The 18,124-nt window shown below is 40.9% G+C and overlaps 3 protein-coding genes across 3 annotated transcripts; 2 read left to right on the top strand and 1 right to left on the bottom strand.

The window, feature by feature from the left end:
* The first annotated feature begins 3,552 nt into the window (after positions 1-3,552).
* Positions 3,553-5,011, top strand: LOC135611969 (dof zinc finger protein DOF1.2-like). Its single transcript, XM_065107645.1, has one exon. The coding sequence runs from the start codon at positions 3,948-3,950 to the stop codon at positions 4,821-4,823; it is 876 nt and encodes a 291-aa protein (XP_064963717.1). The 5' UTR covers positions 3,553-3,947; the 3' UTR covers positions 4,824-5,011.
* A 3,356-nt stretch (positions 5,012-8,367) lies between these two features.
* LOC135611968 (E3 ubiquitin-protein ligase PUB23-like) lies at positions 8,368-9,780 on the top strand. The gene has a single exon (XM_065107643.1). The coding sequence runs from the start codon at positions 8,392-8,394 to the stop codon at positions 9,616-9,618; it is 1,227 nt and encodes a 408-aa protein (XP_064963715.1). The 5' UTR covers positions 8,368-8,391; the 3' UTR covers positions 9,619-9,780.
* Positions 9,781-12,469: 2,689 nt separating this feature from the next.
* LOC103983763 (protein SMAX1-LIKE 3-like) lies at positions 12,470-15,326 on the bottom strand. The gene is made up of 3 exons (XM_065107281.1): positions 14,029-15,326; positions 13,665-13,890; positions 12,470-13,591 (listed from the first exon to the last, which is right to left on the bottom strand). Exons 1-3 carry the CDS (start codon positions 15,195-15,197, stop codon positions 12,569-12,571), a joined length of 2,418 nt encoding a protein of 805 aa, XP_064963353.1. The 5' UTR covers positions 15,198-15,326; the 3' UTR covers positions 12,470-12,568.
* Positions 15,327-18,124: the final 2,798 nt, after the last annotated feature.

Here is an 18,124-nt window from a genome sequence, read left to right as displayed (position 1 = left end):
GTCGAAACCTCATCCTGTATCACCACCAGAGTTTTCAGATTCAAATTAAGTACATTGCGATTTGAACTCGTCTCACGTCCGATTCAAGAGTTCTTATGCTCAGTAAAGTGGTTCAAAACCCCATATGCAACTCTTTCACATAAACTCCCAAGAGTATGTGTATAACATGCCAACGAGCCATTTGCTGTACCTGTTGCAGATGTTATAGGGTTTTTCACAATGGAAAATGCCATAAAATGATCTCTTCTATCAACAATGGAGGCCCATGATGAAGTCTATCTCAGGCTTAAGAGGCGTGTCCATCTGAAGCTGCAGTTCATTGTGAACTGTAGGTCGCATCCCAACACCTATGGAAATAATGTTTTGTATCCTTTGCTTTGCGTCTCTCTAACATCCAAGGAAGACTGTGACCATAAACTAATCTAAGTGGGTTGTGTGTGTGTGTGTGTGCACGCATTAAGCTTAATATGTGATAATTGTATATGGCCTATATCTTATCCTTCCAAATAATACCAAAATTTTTATCTATCTTGCAATAATAATTTTTTTTCCTAATCATGTTGCCCTCAAATCTGATATGCATAGATCGACATATTAACGTTCAATATGGGTAGATATATCGGTATCCGTATAGTATCCAAACGGGCATTAACATTGACATCCACATTAAATTTAATCTATCTTCGTGTCAGCAACCATCATGAGGGATCACGGTATTGTAATTTCGAATCACACAGCTGTGGTTCATTCGTGGAACTGTTGAATGAATCGCTTTACAGTTAGACTATTACTCTATGAATAAGATTCTCCGAAGTACAAAGTATTTTTTGGATTGAGATTAACTTGAGATTGCTTCTAATCAAGAATGAGAAAAGAAATTGTGTCATCTAACTATCAAAAAATAATTGAGAAAAAATTTAAATAAAAATTTCAACCAATTAAGGGTGCCACATGACATGTTGCATGTTAACCATACTGCTGGGGTGATCGAGGGAAAGAGTTAAAAAAATAATCTAGAATATTTTGAAAATAGCATATTAAAAGGCTTTATAATTTGATATTATTGGGATTCATAAGTGATAGGGGAAGAAGTCATTGATGTCATAGTTGGCTTAATATGATTCGACTCGTGTGCGCATGGTTATTCGAGGTATCTCTGAGATGAAACATCGAGCTACTGAGGTACAACCTACTCAAAGACCAAAATCGAAAAAGGTTTCACAATTCAACACGTTTGGAGGCGAGTATTCAAAAAGGTCTCCTCTTTCAATGTGATGAAAATGAGAATTTATACTTAATCATAAAAGTAAAAAAATATTCTATGTAGAAGAAGTCTATAACCACCACCAATAACCTTCCCTTGCCCTCTTGTGCACGTGGATGACATAAGGGGGCGAGGGCACAATCTATAACTATCTACCCTAGTCTCTTACCTATGTGGACAAATGGGTGGAAGGTGGTCTGGGTTCGAAGTGCAACGTCTTGTTCATCCAATACGTCAAGCTTATACCTCTTTCTACTGCTAAATTAACATGACCCACGATCTCTCTAATTAAATGGAACCTTCTTAGAATATACTTCGACTTTTGATAAGACCTAAATTCATTCGCTTGAACAATCATCTCATTGTTGTTGCAATATAAAGGAATTGGCTTCTCGTTACCCGACACGACTCCTACATCCTTGATGAACTTCTTCATCTAGATTTCCTACTTTGCTACTTTTACCGCAACAATATACTTGCCTATGTGGTCGAGTCAGCAGTAGTATATTCCTTGGAACTCTTCCAGCATATTGCTCATCCATTCAAGGTAAATACATACCCTAAGCTGTAATTACTATCATCGACATTAAACTCGAAACTCGAATTCGTATAGCCATTAAATTCGAGGTTACTTCTTCCATATATTAGTAAAAGATCCTTAATCATTATCTAGTAGTGAAGGACAATGATTGAAATATTATACCATACCGGAGTTTCGACATTCGTTCGGTATGATATACATATATATATATATATATATATATATATATATATATATATATATATATATGTATATATATATATATATGTATATATATATATATGTATATATATATACATATATATATATATATATATATATATATATATATATATAGATATATATATATATATATATACATATATATATATATACATATGTATATGTATAAATATGTATATGTATATGTATATATATATATATATATACATATATATATATATATATATATATACATATATATATATATATATATACATACATATATATATATATATATATATATATATATATACATATGTATATGTATATGTATATATATATTTCGACGACGTCATCGAGTTTGTGTTTCTTCTCAAGGAATACGAACTTTATCATGCTCCCACTGTCTCTATCAAGATTGTGTTTTTCTCAAGGAACATCGTTCTCTTGATTATAAAGATATTTTGGTTCTCGGGATGATAGAAATAATACCCATAAGTTTTTTTGAAGTATCATACGAACTTGCATCGTTCTATCCTAAATTCTAACTTATCGGGGTTGTATCTCTTAACGTGGGCAAGACAACCTCAAATCTTAACAACCTTAAGATTGAGTTTCTTCCATTTCCTTAGAGAGCTAGTCCATAATCATCTGCCTTAGACTCTTGCTCACGTGAGCAAATGAGTGCAGGGTGGCCTCCGTCTTGTCCTTCCACTCTAATACTATGTGACGGTCATGTGTCGGATGAAGATCGACTAATATTAAATTTCCTATTAATAAATATTTTTTATAATCTAATAAGTTACTTTAAATTTTGAAAAGGTTTATAATCATTCCCTAAATGCCTTATATATTTTAATATCATGATATATAATATGAAAAAAAAAACTTAAAGTACTACTGACTATACTCAAATTTAGAGACTCGAGAGTGAAAAATATTTTTTTTTGATATTATTTGAGGGTATACAAGAGACTTTCAGATTTTTAGTTTGGTGTAATTAATATATATATATATATATATATATATATATATATATATATATATTTATGTTTTTGGTACCCATTCTCTGAATTATTACTATTAAGCATCAAAATCTTTACCCCTTTGAGTTATATATATCGTTGCAAATGGTTTATTTTTTTTCTATATTTTATAAATTTCTATGATAAGTACGTAATCCATCGAAATACTATCATCAATACAAATGTTTTTGTCATGATGTCAATTGAATATCGCTAATAATAAAAAAATATTAAGGGGGAAAAGAAGACATTGATCGATTATTACACTCCTTGTTGTCTCATCATCGATCATCGTCGCATTCACCCACCATCATACGGCAAATTTGACCATTCGAGTGGTCTATTGACTGGCAACGTGGCGTCTCTTCATCCCTCAAATCTCATCCGTCGCCGTCGAGATCGATAACTAAGGATGTCAAGATCAAATCTGACCCGTCCACAAGGCAAAGTGCTTAACAGTATCATTGATTACATGTGGCCTAATGGATCTTTGGGCTATCCTTTAGCCAAATGACCCTACGTTCAAATCAACTGAATGTGGATTGATGCGTCGAATCGATGTGCCCGAATCCCACGTCATACCACCACACTAGTCAACACCTCTTATTTCCACGATATTTACGTTACTACCCGTGCGTACGTTCTCCCGGCGTCGCTGTCTCCCCTGCCGCTCTCATGGCGAGGAGAACCCGCGCAAGCAAGCCATTGCCTTCTGCCCACATCACGTCGCATCACCAGTGTCACGGATCCAAAGCTCCCTTCTCGCTACCCATGTGTTCTCTCTCCTCCACATGCGCTGCCTACACCGTAACCTTGGCCTACAAATTACGACCCCTTCGCCTCCTCCTCCCTCTCCTCCTCTCTCGCCTTCTTCCGCACCCTCTTGTTTAGGCCGTCAGGTGGTGGCTCTACGGCAATGCTTTCATCGAACGATAACGTGCTCTCTTACGCCCCGCCAGTGGTGGCGGACCGGCGGTGGAAGCCCATCGTCGAGCTCGCGCCGAACTGCCCCCGCTGCCACTCCTCCAACACCAAGTTCTGCTACTACAACAACTACAGCCTCAGCCAGCCGCGCTACTTCTGCAAGGGCTGCCGGCGGTACTGGACCAAGGGCGGATCGCTCCGCAACGTGCCGGTGGGCGGCGGCTGCCGTAAGAGCCGCCGGGCCAAGTCAACGAAGCCGTCCACCGTCTCTCCGGTGGCCGGCAGCATCACAAACTCCTCACCCCCCCTCCTCCCTGGTCCGATCCGCCCCGACCTCATGCTGAACGAGATGGTGAGTGACTCATGCATGACTCGGGCGGCGACGATTGACGACTCGACCGCCCCCGCCGACGGATCCGCCATCGATCTCCAGGCCTTATACGCCAGGTACTCGAATCAGCGTCCGCAGACGGAGATAGGCCCGGCCACGGCGGAAACACAGCTCGCGGAAGGTGATCATGAGCCGGTGGGCTCAGTTGGAACGTCGAGCGAGTCGAGTTCATGCAACCAGGTGTTCTCCCAGCCGATGGAAGAAGAAGAAGAAGAAGCCATAGCGCTACTGAGGCAGGTGGATCTGCCATACAACATCGAACACTCTCGTCTGCCTTTGGATCTAACCGGTCCTGTAGAGTGGCCAATGCAACCTGTGACCAACTACGTATCCCTGGATTGTCCGAGTGGTTCAGGTCTGATCTATGAAGAGTTTGAATCATTCGCAGTAGGTGGCATGCACCATCAACAGAGCCCGCTTAACGATGACTGGAGCTTACTGGACTACTCGAGTTTGGATGCCTTCGACAGATGCTGATACCCAGTCCTTGTTCTTTCGTCTTCTTCTTCAACCTCTCTCTCTCTCTCTCTCTCTCTTTATATATATATATATATATTACAGAGATCTCCATATCTAAACTCCATAACATGTAAAGGGTATAGAGTATGTACACTGATCTCTTCAACGAAATTGTCAAGGCACTGGATCACTCACAGGTTTGATGATGGTGAAGTGCAACGAACTTGGTGACACGCAGCGTTGGTTCTCGATAAAACTGACATGGTGTGGACCCCCATGAGTAAATGCTCTGCATCATTCATGACTCACCATGGATTGTGACTTCCACAGCATGAAATACCCCTCTCCCTCTCTCACTCTGTCTATCTATCTCCCACATACACAAACACAGCAGAGAGAGAAAGAGAGGTCTGGAAACAAAATTCTTGGAATCAGATCACCGATTAAGTTACATTCTTCTATTCCAGGAGTTGGAAACAAGTCATGAACCTCATGGCTTACGTAGAGAGATGTACCACGTCTTGTGAGAGTCTATAACGTTGAAACTTATGGCAAGAGAAGACATGCATTCCACCTGGTGATCTGCTCCCAATCACATAATTACTTACACAATACAATAGCAAGGCCAGATCAGATCTGATGCATCGAACTCAAGTCGATGAGAAATCGTAATGAGTTGAATGCTATGCTCCCCATCGAGGACTTTCTTGTTCTTTGGGGTAGAGAGATGAACGGCCTGGGGGGTTTTGGAATGAGCACAGCAGCACATGCTGCGTGATCGAGGGAGAGAGAGAGAGAGAGAGAGAGAGAGAGAGAGTGAGGGGCTCAGGATCCAAGGCAAGAAAGGATGGCTAGGGAGTCAAAACGCCGAGATTGACGGCAGCAACGCGTCAAGCCATCGTTAACTCCTCCGGAGAAGGAAACAGAATGAGTACGAAGGAGGAATTAATGGCTTAGTTAAGTGTCGCCGTTGGTCCTCGAACGGGGTGAGCTCTGCTCATTCCCACGTACCCACTCGCGCGTGCACTTCACCAGATTCATCCAAGTGAAGCCACGTGTGTTGCGGAGGTGCGCGTTCTTTGTACACAGTAATGGTTTCTTTTACTTGGTCAAAGTTGTAATGTATGTGTGTGAATGGTGGGGGCCAAGCGTTACGGTCGATGACTTGGACCTGTCAATTAAGTTGACTTGAGATGCAATCTACTCACAGACGTATAAATACTGCGATATGAGGCAGCATGCTCCGGTAAATGCCTAACCACTTGTGTGATTAATGAATGATTGAACGTATCATATCTGCTGCATCCATTAAACATTAAAGATGTAATGTTGACATGTCCGTAGGATGTCCCCCCAATATTATATATCTGATACCTGTGATGACTCGTTAAAAACCATATGATCCTTTTGAATGAATCATATTATAAAATAATAAATAAATACATTTATTCACATATAATTATGAATTATTTAATATCCGTTTTATGAGAAATCTTGAATCCTTTTAAGTTGGTACCCAATTTTTATTATTTTTTTATCGAAAGAAGAAATAGATGGTGTCAATTGAAATCAGATCGATCGGGACAAGTGAGAGGAAATAGGATCTCGACTCATTCCGAAACAACAGCCGACTCTACCAACCAAAAACTAACTTAACATTATCATAATATTATTTATATTATACATTAGAAAATATTATCAAATGGAGCCTTGTGCCAGCTTAGTCACGATAACGATCTGACCATAAGCTGCAAGCTAACACGATATATTAATTATATGTTCGTATTATTTGTTATACTACGGGGTTGGGTTAGACTGTATAGCAACGATCGCGTGTGTTGGGCCGGGCCGGCCCAAGCACGAACGTAACTTATCTACCCAGGCCATGCACGACTACGGAAATAACACCAATCCTCCTCGATCACATCATGTTGATGCACGTATCTCGAGAAAGGAAATGCCCCAAGGGATGAAGTCTTGTAGCGGCTCCGTTCTCATTTACATGATGTTGACAATGATAATGATAGAATCCCATTGTATTCTTGTCCATGTGCTTCGCTTAGCTTCTTCGCCACCCTCCTCTTCCGATTAGGCGTCGTTGACTTGGTCGGACGTAGACGAACCCCCGCCACAATAAATCCTCGCGTGACAAGGCAGTGGTTTGTAATATAAAAATTTGAGTATTTTATTAGAATAATTTTTTACTATTGGTTTTTTTTATCGTATGGCACCTTTAGGCTACTATTTTTTCACTTGAATGAAAATACCTTCAGACTTTTATTTAATTGAGACTTGATCATACATCCTATTAAAAAATCTTAATTTTGATATTAATAAATCATAATTTTTTTAAAAAAATATACTAATTATTTTAGAATTAGAATCATGTTCTAGTGATTTATGATATTTTAAGTTGATTTATGAAAGTTGACTAAATTTCACTTGAAATTAAACTAATTTTCACTCGACATGAAACTTATTTAAAAATATTTAATTTTGATAATTAATAATTTATAAAAAAAATAAAAAGTGATACTAATCATCTTAAAATCATGTCATAGTGATTCGGTAGAAATTTGAATTGGTTTAATGGAAGTTGACCAATTAACACTCGAAATTGAACTGTTATGCTTGATCACAAAATATATTTTAAAAAAAAATATAATTATGATGATCAGTGATCATAAAATCTTAAAAAAATAAAAAAAATTGGTATTAATCACCTTGGAACTATGTCCTAGTTGGTTTTGTAGAAGTTTTGGTTGGTTTATTAGAATTTGATAATGTTACATTCGATCATAGCATTGATTCAAAAAAACCTTAAATTTTGATAATTAATCATCATAAATTATTTTTAAGAATAATATTAATCATCTAAGAATCAAATTCTGATTATTTTATAAAAAATTGGATTGATTTAGTAAAAATTAAACCAATTACCTTTGAAATTAATCTAAATTATATTCGAATTATACTCAATCATAAAACTCATGTTGGGTTTGGTTCATAGACTTTATTTTTTTTATCATTTATATAAAAATGTCCTCAATAAAAAATGAATATGATGGAGCCATATGGTAATAAACAGCCAATAATGAGATTTTTCCCAATAAAATAATTAATCAATTAAACAATTTTTAATTAAATAATTAATCAATTAAACAATTTTTTAATTAAATAATTAATCAATTATCCCATCCTTTTTAGCCCGAGTGCCGAGACTTCGATTCTTAGAACCAATGTGATGAGGTCAAAGAGCTCACGCTCTTCATGACGATGCTCACATCTAAAGCAGAAACCAACCTGTGAAAGCACGGCATGGTCAACGTTGCGACAATTCCCATGACACACAGCTAGCTATCGCCATTGGTCAACTCTCCATCACCGATCTCCCTCCTTCCAAGAAAGAAGGAAAGTATTCAAACCCTCATCGAACAGCTAACGCACAAATCTCACCTTTCTTAAACATACTCTTCATCTTGTTGGCGTTGACTTCCTCGTGGAAGATCTATATAAGGTCAAACTCATTTGTCAACTCCCAACATCATCTCCTCTTCTTTCCCTCCTCCTCATATTCTTGTTTCCGATGGAGCCGTCGGAGATCCCTTCCTACTTCCTCTGCCCCATCTCTCTCGAGATCATGAGAGACCCGGTGACTCTGCCCACCGGCATCACCTTCGACCGCGACAGCATCGAGCGGTGGATCCTGGACGCCAAGCACAGCACATGTCCGGTCACGAGACGGCCTCTGCCGGACTGCGAGCTCACCCCCAACCACACTCTCCGCCGGTTGATCCAGGCGTGGTGCGCCCTCCACTCCCCCAGCGGTGTCGAGATGTTCCCGACTCCGAGGACCCCCGTCGGCAAGCGGCAGATCGCCGAACTGCTTGAAGCCTCCATGGCGCCCCAAAGCCGACTCACCTCCCTGCGAAAGCTGAAGGCCGTCGTCTCCGAGAGCCACAGGAACAAGCGGTACGTCGAGACCACTCCTGGCGTAATCGACTTCGCAGCCTTTGTCATAGTGAACTACGCATCGAACTCAGTCGAAGACGAAGAAGAAACCAGAGCTTGTGACGAAGCACTCATTATACTTCAGACTCTTGAGATCTCCCAAGAAGGACTGCTCGATCTTTTGGCGAAGAACGCCAACATAATCGAGTCGTTGACGACGATTCTGCGACGATCGAACGGTCAATCACGAAGCTACGCGACTCTGCTTCTGATATCTTTACTCGGAGTGTTCTCCCCGGCACGATCGATCGGCCTCCACGCAGAGCTATTCCAGGAGATGGTGAACGTGTTACGTGACCGGATCTCGCACCAGGCCACCAAGGCGGCGTTGCATGCGCTCGTCCGGCTATGCCCATGGGGAACCAACCGAACCAAGGCCGTGGAAGCCGGCGCCGTCCATGTTCTGGTCGAGCTCCTCCTCGAAGATACCGAGAGGAGAGTCACCGAGCTGGTGCTCGTGGCGCTGGACCGGCTCTGCGGGTGCGCGGAGGGGCGGACGGAGCTGGTCCGCCATAGGGCGGCCATCCCTGCGGTGTCCAAGAAGATCCTGCAGGTGTCGCAGCTGGCGAGCGAGAAGGCGGTGAGGATATTGCACACGGTGGCGCGGCACTCGCCGGCGGCGGAGTTGCTGGAGGAGATGCTGCAGCTGGGGGTGGTGACCAAGCTCTGCCTGGTACTACGAGTTGGCTGTGGGGGGAAGACGGAGGAGAAGGCCAGGCAGATCCTAAGGTTGCATTCAAGGGTGTGGATGCACTCTCTATGTTTACATCCTCATCTCAGGCTCTCTTACCCAACTCTTTAAAGTCGTGTGCAATTGTTTATTCCTTGCATAAATGTGAAATTAGTGACCAAATTGATGTGTGTGTGTGTGTATATATATATATATATATATATCCAAGTTTAATTAAGGTGTATTTAATGAAATTAGATTGGGCCAATGACTGGTTTCACAATGGGCCGAGCTTTAGACTGCAAAGTCCTTTGGACAACCAATGTGTTAGTGATCGGAATTTATGGCTCTCTCTCTTTAGCTAATGAAGTTTCGTGTTTGTTCAATTGTTTGTTCCATGTGTCTTCCATGACGACGATAGTTATTTGCCTTGCCAATTCTTATCGGCCCATACGAGTGCTAACACATGTTAACAGAGCATTTAACGACTTTAGTTAATATATAACGATTGATTTAGCGGTGGTTGATTCCATAAACATCCACCAAAAGCATAAAGATAATAATATAGAGAGGCTTCATTGCATAGTCGAGTTGGTCAAACTATTATCATCCATCACGAAGTGCACTAATTTTGTCTAAGCCATATGGCATCCTTTATAGGTTAAACTCTCGTAAATGCAAACTATTATGGTCATCATCTCTCGCTGATACATAATGTAGAGTTTTAAAGAGAGGATGAACGCAGATGTGTAAGAAATCTTTACATTCACTCTCATGTTCTTAACATTCTTGTATGGATTGGAATTTTGTTATATTTTTCATGATGTTGAGAAATGGAGTGCAACTTCGGTGGTATTAGAATCCCAAGGAGGTCATCGCACATCCTTTTGCTCTCCCGCTCTCAATACTGCTTCGAGAAAGCGTTCAAGCAATCACCAAAAGCTCTCCATCACTCCCTCTCTCTTTGATCCTCTTTTTGACCACTCTTTCTCCTGTGAGATCACCGAAGGTGGAGGTGCTCAACTCAAAGGAAGAGTGAGTAACCAGTCTTTTCTCGGACAAGGGATGGAGTATAAAGGAAGATGGAACACCTTGGATCCCCAAGCAATCACCTTTGAAATCATGGCTGCAAACATCTCGACATCATGATTCCAACCATTGGGAGAAAGATGGGCTCGATGGAGCCTCGCCCTTACTTCCATGCACAAAAGACTCGCACTCCTTTTGTGGCCCTCGGCGATATGGTTTCCTTTCCTCAAAGCGCTGCAGAGGATTTTGAGGCGTGGAAACTTTGTCTCCATGCCTGTAAACCCTTTTGCAGATGCCAATGGACTCTCCTTTTGGTGTGTGTGTGTGTATGTGGGAGGGGTGTTGAGCTCCAAGGTCCGGTTAATGGCGGATGTTCTTCCTGTAGAACCACTTGCATGTCTTCATCTCAGTATATGACACTGGTTTCAGGGCATATGTTGTTACGTGCATTCTAAGGGAAGTATAAATGATCATATAGCCTGGCAACTCAACAAAAGGTTATTCTTCTTCTTTTGGTGATGCTTCAGTCCGGTTCCTATTTGACACAGGAATATATATATATATATATATATATATATATATATATATATATATATATATATATATATATATATATATATATATATATATTGAAATTAATAATGATACGTTTATGAGGAATACTATATACCATCATTGGAAAGCATAATGAGCCAGAAATCCGAATTATTTTAGAGTGAAATTTTCTAGAGAAAAGTTATGTTCCTCTTTCACTACAAAGGTTACGATGACTACTGTTTTACTTTTGAAAGTTTGTAAAATAATTATTATTTATTTTATGAGTTCTTAATTAATGTTTTGTTTATTTTTGATCTTAAAAATAATTAAGAATTAATCATTCATACTTGAAGGCTCATTCTATGTGTGAGTTCCAAAGTCATTATATTCCTAATTAGATGATGAGCTTATCTATCTTCGTTAAACTCTTTTTTCCACTCCACTTGTCATGACTATTCTGTATAGCTTAGTTCATCTTCTCATGTCTTCCGACAGCATCAAGCCTTTGGTAGTGACAGACATAATGGATTGTTTTTAATGCTTTTCTTGTTCTCCAGCTATCAAAGCTTCACTAATTATCGCACAGTGCAGAGTTGCTGAATCCACCCAGTAGAACCGCAAACAAGAAAAGAACACAAGCTGCAACATGGATAAAGAGCTTAGTAGTCAGCAAGCAAGGCATTGGAGACAGCAGTCAAAAAGGTTGATGAGAAGAGAGAGTTAAAAGCAACACCCCACTTTGTATCTGACTTTTTACCCTCTTCCTCCTCCACCTGCTGCTGCTGCTGCTGCTGCTTTTTACACAGTCCAAGGATCCACTGTAACATATATTGTTAAGTTCCATCCCCATATCTCCCCCTCCATCTTTTGAGACTGATCTCTGGATTCTCCCAATCAATCCATTTCATGAAAGCCAACTGCAACCCCCTAAACTCCCCCTACTCATTTGGTGAGCTGCCCATGCAGTGGAGATTTATGTTAACAGGATTCCAAATCACCAACTTTGAGGTCCAAAGACAAGATGCTCTCTTCGATTGCGTTAGTCTTTTCACCTTCACTAGTTTCCAAAGATGAGAATGTTGGGTCATGTACCCTAAAGTGGGGAAAAAAGTGATTCCCTTTCATCATTATGCACGAAAGTAGATTTGTGCTTTTGCCTTTCATATTAACATATCCTTTGTAAAGCTCTCCTGTTATGCATAAGGCCTGCTTTGGTACTTCTCACCTCTCTTCTCATGGCTGTCCTCCTACACCTCGTGGCCAAATGTGTGATACTAATATTGACACTCATATGCCTGTGTTTGTACTTTCTTCATTATCTTCTCTCTCTGCATCATTGCTGTTTAAACAATATGATACAATATCCTATCACACTAACGTTTAGATGCATGCATTTCTGAAGCGATTACGAGTCGAAATGTAGATGTTTTACTTCTATGCGTTCAAATCAAGCTACACCATACAAAAGAGACGGATGTTTCCTCACCCACACACACGAAATGCCCACTGCATGGCATCAAATGCTTTGTGGCAGCTTCAAGAGGAATGTTCTGTCAACTATTTCGGAAAGCCTCACACCATCGGATGACCAATCCTCCGTGTCATCAGTGGCAGAAAGATTCAAATCTAGAACAAAGGATTCTGTGTGCTTCGAATCCTCTCCTTCCTCTACAAGCTCATCCAATCTTGGCTTAGCTGTAGGAGAGCATGCACTCGATCTTGAGCCATGGCTTTCGCTGGTGAAGATGATGATGGCATCGCTTACACTGACCTCCTCCTCCGAGCTGCAGCTCAGAATTCTCCCTCGTCGTATCGCGTTTTTAATCCCTTCTCGTGAGTGCTCGTCTGCTTGCTCCACGTCTTCCATTAGGATAACTCTGTGAGGATTGTCTCTGACTGCTTCTCCAAACCTCTCGAAATAGCTACGGGTTGCTTCTGAATCAGATCTTGATGAGAGAGTGCACGGACCGATCGAAATGAAGTCAGTAAACGAGCCAAAAACTAGTCTGCCGACCTCCATTGCGATCTTTACTTTGCCTTCGAAGTCGCTACCTTGGAAGAACAGCCATGTCTCTTGCTTGGTCCCCTGTGATTGCAGTCTCTCCTTCCTCCTCAGCATCCCCGATCGGCATTGCAGAATAGTGCTTGCTATGTCAGAGATGATGTCCTTCTGCCATGGCACCTGCTCCTCCAATGCACTGCACAGTGTCTTTAGATTCTCAGCATTCAGCTCCTTGAACCTCGAGGTATATTCCACTTCCATGGAATCAATGGTAGGGTAGTGTTTGCCACTAGTGGATGGCAGCAGTTGCTCCTCATCATCTTTATGGGCGTTTCCAGGTAACCAAAAGTGGAATTCTGAGGAGGAGTCCTTGTTGTTCCCTGTGACTGGCCAATCTTGAGGAGTATGGTGCAAGGAAGAAGACGGAGAACTCCATGACAAGAACTGTGCTTTCCTGGGGTGGTGACAATGGAGCTTCTGCACTGAGTTGCACATGGTGTTCCACTTCTTGGATAGGCCATAAAGCTGGAGAGAGTCCTGCATAAACAAAGCTATGGTCATGTTTTCTAACGGATGCCATCAACAGTGAATGCAAGATAGGAATGCATACCGGGCTATCACTTGATGTGCTTCCTCTCTCTTCAAACCGTCGAAGCCATGAAGGCAGACTTGAGGCCATCGTACCATGTCCACCGCTGACAAGGTCTTTTGGTCCTTGAAATGTGCTGCAGCAATCAGCACAATTACCAGCATTCTTTTTCCTGCTTCGATCTTCTTCTAATTGCCAACAAGGTCCCACTCCAAGTTCCTTGCTCCTCGATTGCCTTTCTACACCACTGAAAGATCAAATGGTGACCTCTTTGAGAGATCAAAACCAACTACAAAGTGCTTGCTTATCTAATTTGCAGATCTGATAAGCCAACAATAAATCAAATAACAACACAAACATTGATATCGTTCCATCACAGTTTTACCTGTCGAAGCTGAGGCTTAACTCCAAGCTTCCACCACCAGGAACAAACAAAGGCTGGACATCCCAAAGAGTTCCCAAAGAAGGAAGCCCAGAGATGCAAGCCATGTAAGTCTGGTATGTGGCAATCCCCAAAAGCCATGTTCTCCCACCACCACACTCCCCCTCGACGCCATTGGAGGCCAACCTGCCAAGCTCCATGATCGCATGCTCCAAGGGGCAGTACGGGTTTCCTTCCTTCTCCCCACGACTAATCTTAAAGTCGGTTGTGCACTTCAAATCTCCCAAGTAAAGAACAGTGCTTCTTCCCTTCACGAGGCGCCTCAGTTCTCTAATTCTCTCCTCGACCTCTTCCCTTGATAACTGCCCATAGGAAGTCAGCGAGAGGTTTCTGAAGTGGAGAGCCCTCAAAGCCTCAGGCACGTCCCCGTTCTCAACTCTTTCCATTATCCTTCTGACGACAGACTCACAGGTGGCCTTGCACTCCCCTACGATCACAACACTCTTCTTCCTCCCTCTCACCAAGGACTCCATGACACTGTCGACTTCCTCGTTCCTCACTTCATCGGAAGACCTTGATTTCTTTGCTAATGGTGAGAGAGCGTAGTCGTTGCCGGGGGGTTTGTAAGGCCCAGAACTTGGGACACTATTCTCTACAGATATAGCTTGCTCCACGTTGCTCTTCACTTGGGTACTTGAGAAGCCAGCCTCCCTCATGACTCTGCTGACGCTGGGGTCGTCTAAGATGGAGATGATGAGCTGCTGCAGCTCTATCTTGACGACGAGCAGCGGCTGTTGCTGGATCTCGACGGATCCCCGGCGCTGGTGGGCCTGAGCTCTCTTGAAAGCAGCCACCAGGGCATTGGACAGGGCAGGATGGTGGTGGTGGTGGTGTGGGTAGGAGCTTAGAATCGAGCCTGAGGAGGAGGAGGTGGGGAGACGGTTGAGCGCGACGTTGAAGCAGAGCTCGAGGGCTTTGCAGCGGAGAGGATGGGAGTGGGACTGGAGGCAGGCCACTCGCAGGAGGCCGGTGGAGGAAGAGAGCATGATGTTAGCCACATGCAGCGGCGTCACCTGCGCATGCCCTCGCTGCTGCGCCAGGCTTACTGCTTGCATCACCACTGTTGCTGCTTCTGGTGTCAGTGCTTGTTGCACTGTACAACCTCCTCTCATCTTCTAATACCTTCTTCTTCTTCTTCTTGAGAACTCTAAGGAGGAAGGAAAGGGAAGAGATGTGATACTTGATGGATTTTGGAGCGAAAGGGAGTAAGGAGCATTGGGTTGATCTCCTTTTGTAGGTAGGCTGAGTCCTTGTGGCTGAGAGTGTAGATCAGCTGTAGAGAGCTGCATGGCTGTTGCTACCTGCTTTGCGCTCGCTTCTTTTCTCTCTCTCTCTCTCTCTCTCTCTTTTGTTTTAGGAGATTTGAGTTGCTTGCTTTTTGGTTGGAGCAACGTGAGAATTTATCATGAGGTAGTGTACAACTATTCTTTTCTTGCAAGGGAGGCTAAATCAAGTCCCAACCTTGATCCTGTGGTGGAAAGTGGAACAGATGTACTAAACAAGCAGCATCAAGGACTTCTCTCTCGCTCTCTCTCTGCAACAATGTTCTGTGCTACCCTAAATATATGATCCAAGTATTAGCAAGTGTATATAGTTTGAGTCATGCTAATGTACAACTCAAAAGGGCCACAAAGTTTCATCAGAACACCGAGGATGAAAGCTTCTAAAAGATGTGATACAACAAAGGAACCGAGTAGAGTATGTGAGCATCATCAAACACCGGATTAGGCCTCTCAAGTACCACACACATATATATATATAGGGCCTAATAACCTCAGCACACATTTCTTGCAAAAGCTGGTGGGTCTAATCTGAGGCACTGTTCAAGATTGATTCATTCTTCTGAAGCTATAAAAGACTGAAGGAATAAAGTGTGTCACACACTGTCATATGACATCTTTCTTCCTTCCATCTCTTGACTGGATGCAATTGTGTTTTTATAAAGGTTGATGCTTTTGAACACCCATTACAATAAGTCCCAAAGTGATGGCTCAATTTGAGTTAACTTCCTAGGTAGTTGGGTAGCACAGTCATGCACAAAGATTAATGAGATTGAGACCCTCACTCTCTTCTTTTGATAGCAACCTCATTGTGATGGAGTATTTAATGTGATTCATTCACAACAGATGCTTATCACAACAGTGGCATATCACTAGAGATACTGTCAGTTCCCAGATTTGGTTCACAGGCACAATTGAATCCTGCTCCTGCTTCCTATGGAGAACCATATTAGTAACACCCCTGAGATCAAGGCACAATTGAATCGACAGGGAAAGGGTGCACCACTAATATCATTGAATTTTTTTTTTCCTAAAAAGAAAAAAAAATTATTTACTCAATTCATTACAAGTATAGAAAAGAGGATAGAAGCTTACATAAGTCAGAATGGAAGTTTTCTTTCCATAGAAAGGTGGACTTTGAAGTCTTAGCAAAAAAACCTATTTACTTTCCTATAAGTATGGCTAAAAATGAATTTACCAAAGAGATAAGTGTAAGATCTTTGTATGTCTCTAATGCAATTAATCATCTACTTGGATATGAGTAAATCCAGCATGCTTTCTGATCCTTTATCAGCAGAAATAGCAGTTTATGATAGAGCTTGGACATTAATACCATGAATGAAGATGGTGAATTAAAAAGCCACTTTGATGCTGGCAATGATATTTATATCTTTATCAGCATCAAAGTTATTCTTTTAAATTGTTGTTCTGCATTTTATTTCCAACAATGGTAGCTTTATTCTTTCTTCTCCTACAAAAAGTACTCAAAGAATGAAAGTAACAGTTATGAACAAACTTAAAAGCAATAAATCTCCTTTCTCCCATTTCTATCAATCATTAGATTGAAGGAACCTTTTTTGGTTGCTTGTCATTGAAATTTCTGCAGCTATGCATCTACAGCAAATAAGCTAAGAAAGAAAGAAGACAGCAAGATGCAGATGCCCTAATCAGGAAAAGGATGTGTATTGTACTGCAGATTACCAGAAATCCACAAGAACAATATTAACTTTATAGCCTGCCTAAGGATGAAGGATTGTAATTATGGTTAGATCTGAGACATGTTATATATCTTTGAGAGTACCTTTTTTTTTTTTTTCAAAGAATTTAAGTCGAGATTCAGGTAAAATCTTTTTGTCAAAGTCTTTACTAGCTAAATTAATTAACATCTTTCTCCAAAGGCATTTCACAAACACATGGTAACAATAAGATTATCTAATAAAATTACCCAGTTTTTATAATTTTTTTATGGATGAAAGGTAAATCTTCTCATGCTTAGCATGCTCGAATCACAAAAAGGAGAGTATTCTAAATAGTATGCCCGAGTTGCAAAACTTATGCTAGGTTGTATCCAATCTTCTAACACTTAAGTTTTGTGAAGATTAGAATATATAATTATTTAGTAAAAAGAATTAAAAAGCACTATTCATTTATAAGAAAATATATTTCGATCGTGATGCTGAGTAATCATCAATGTAGTACTGATATGATATAGATATGAAAGTCGATTTACTATTGACGCGAGTGTTGAGTACGAGAGGTGTGTGAATTTATGTATATCATTATTGGTAAAATAATAATTTATGCTAGTATGAAAAAGATTGAAGTAATGGATGACAATATGGATAGTTCATTCATAGATTTTATATAGTTATCTCCTACCATTGTAATCATTATTACACATGCAGAATAAAGTGATGCTTCTAAGTTCTCCGTGAAGATAGGAGTGGCACAAAAAAAGTGAGCATGGGTTTGATGAGAAACCAACATGAATAAGAACACAAAAGATAAAAGGGGTAGGAAGAATCAGGAAAAATCAAAAAAAGGAACGACAAATGGGATGATGACTTTTGAAACTTTAACTGGATGAAGATGAAGAACCCTAGAAGGAGACTCCTTGTTTGAGGCCTTGCACAATCATGCTTCCTGTTATTGTGGACTGGACTAGAGTTTTGCAAAATAATACTAGGGCTATAAATAATACTATATTATTTTATTAGTATTATGAAAGAATCGTTTCTTTTTTCCATAAAAAAAATTCA

Source organism: Musa acuminata, chromosome BXJ2-5, assembly GCF_036884655.1.
Source record: "Musa acuminata AAA Group cultivar baxijiao chromosome BXJ2-5, Cavendish_Baxijiao_AAA, whole genome shotgun sequence".
NCBI classification, from domain to species: domain Eukaryota; kingdom Viridiplantae; phylum Streptophyta; class Magnoliopsida; order Zingiberales; family Musaceae; genus Musa; species Musa acuminata.
Note: the sequence above shows the minus strand (reverse complement) of the source record. Positions and strands in the feature narration are given on the sequence as shown.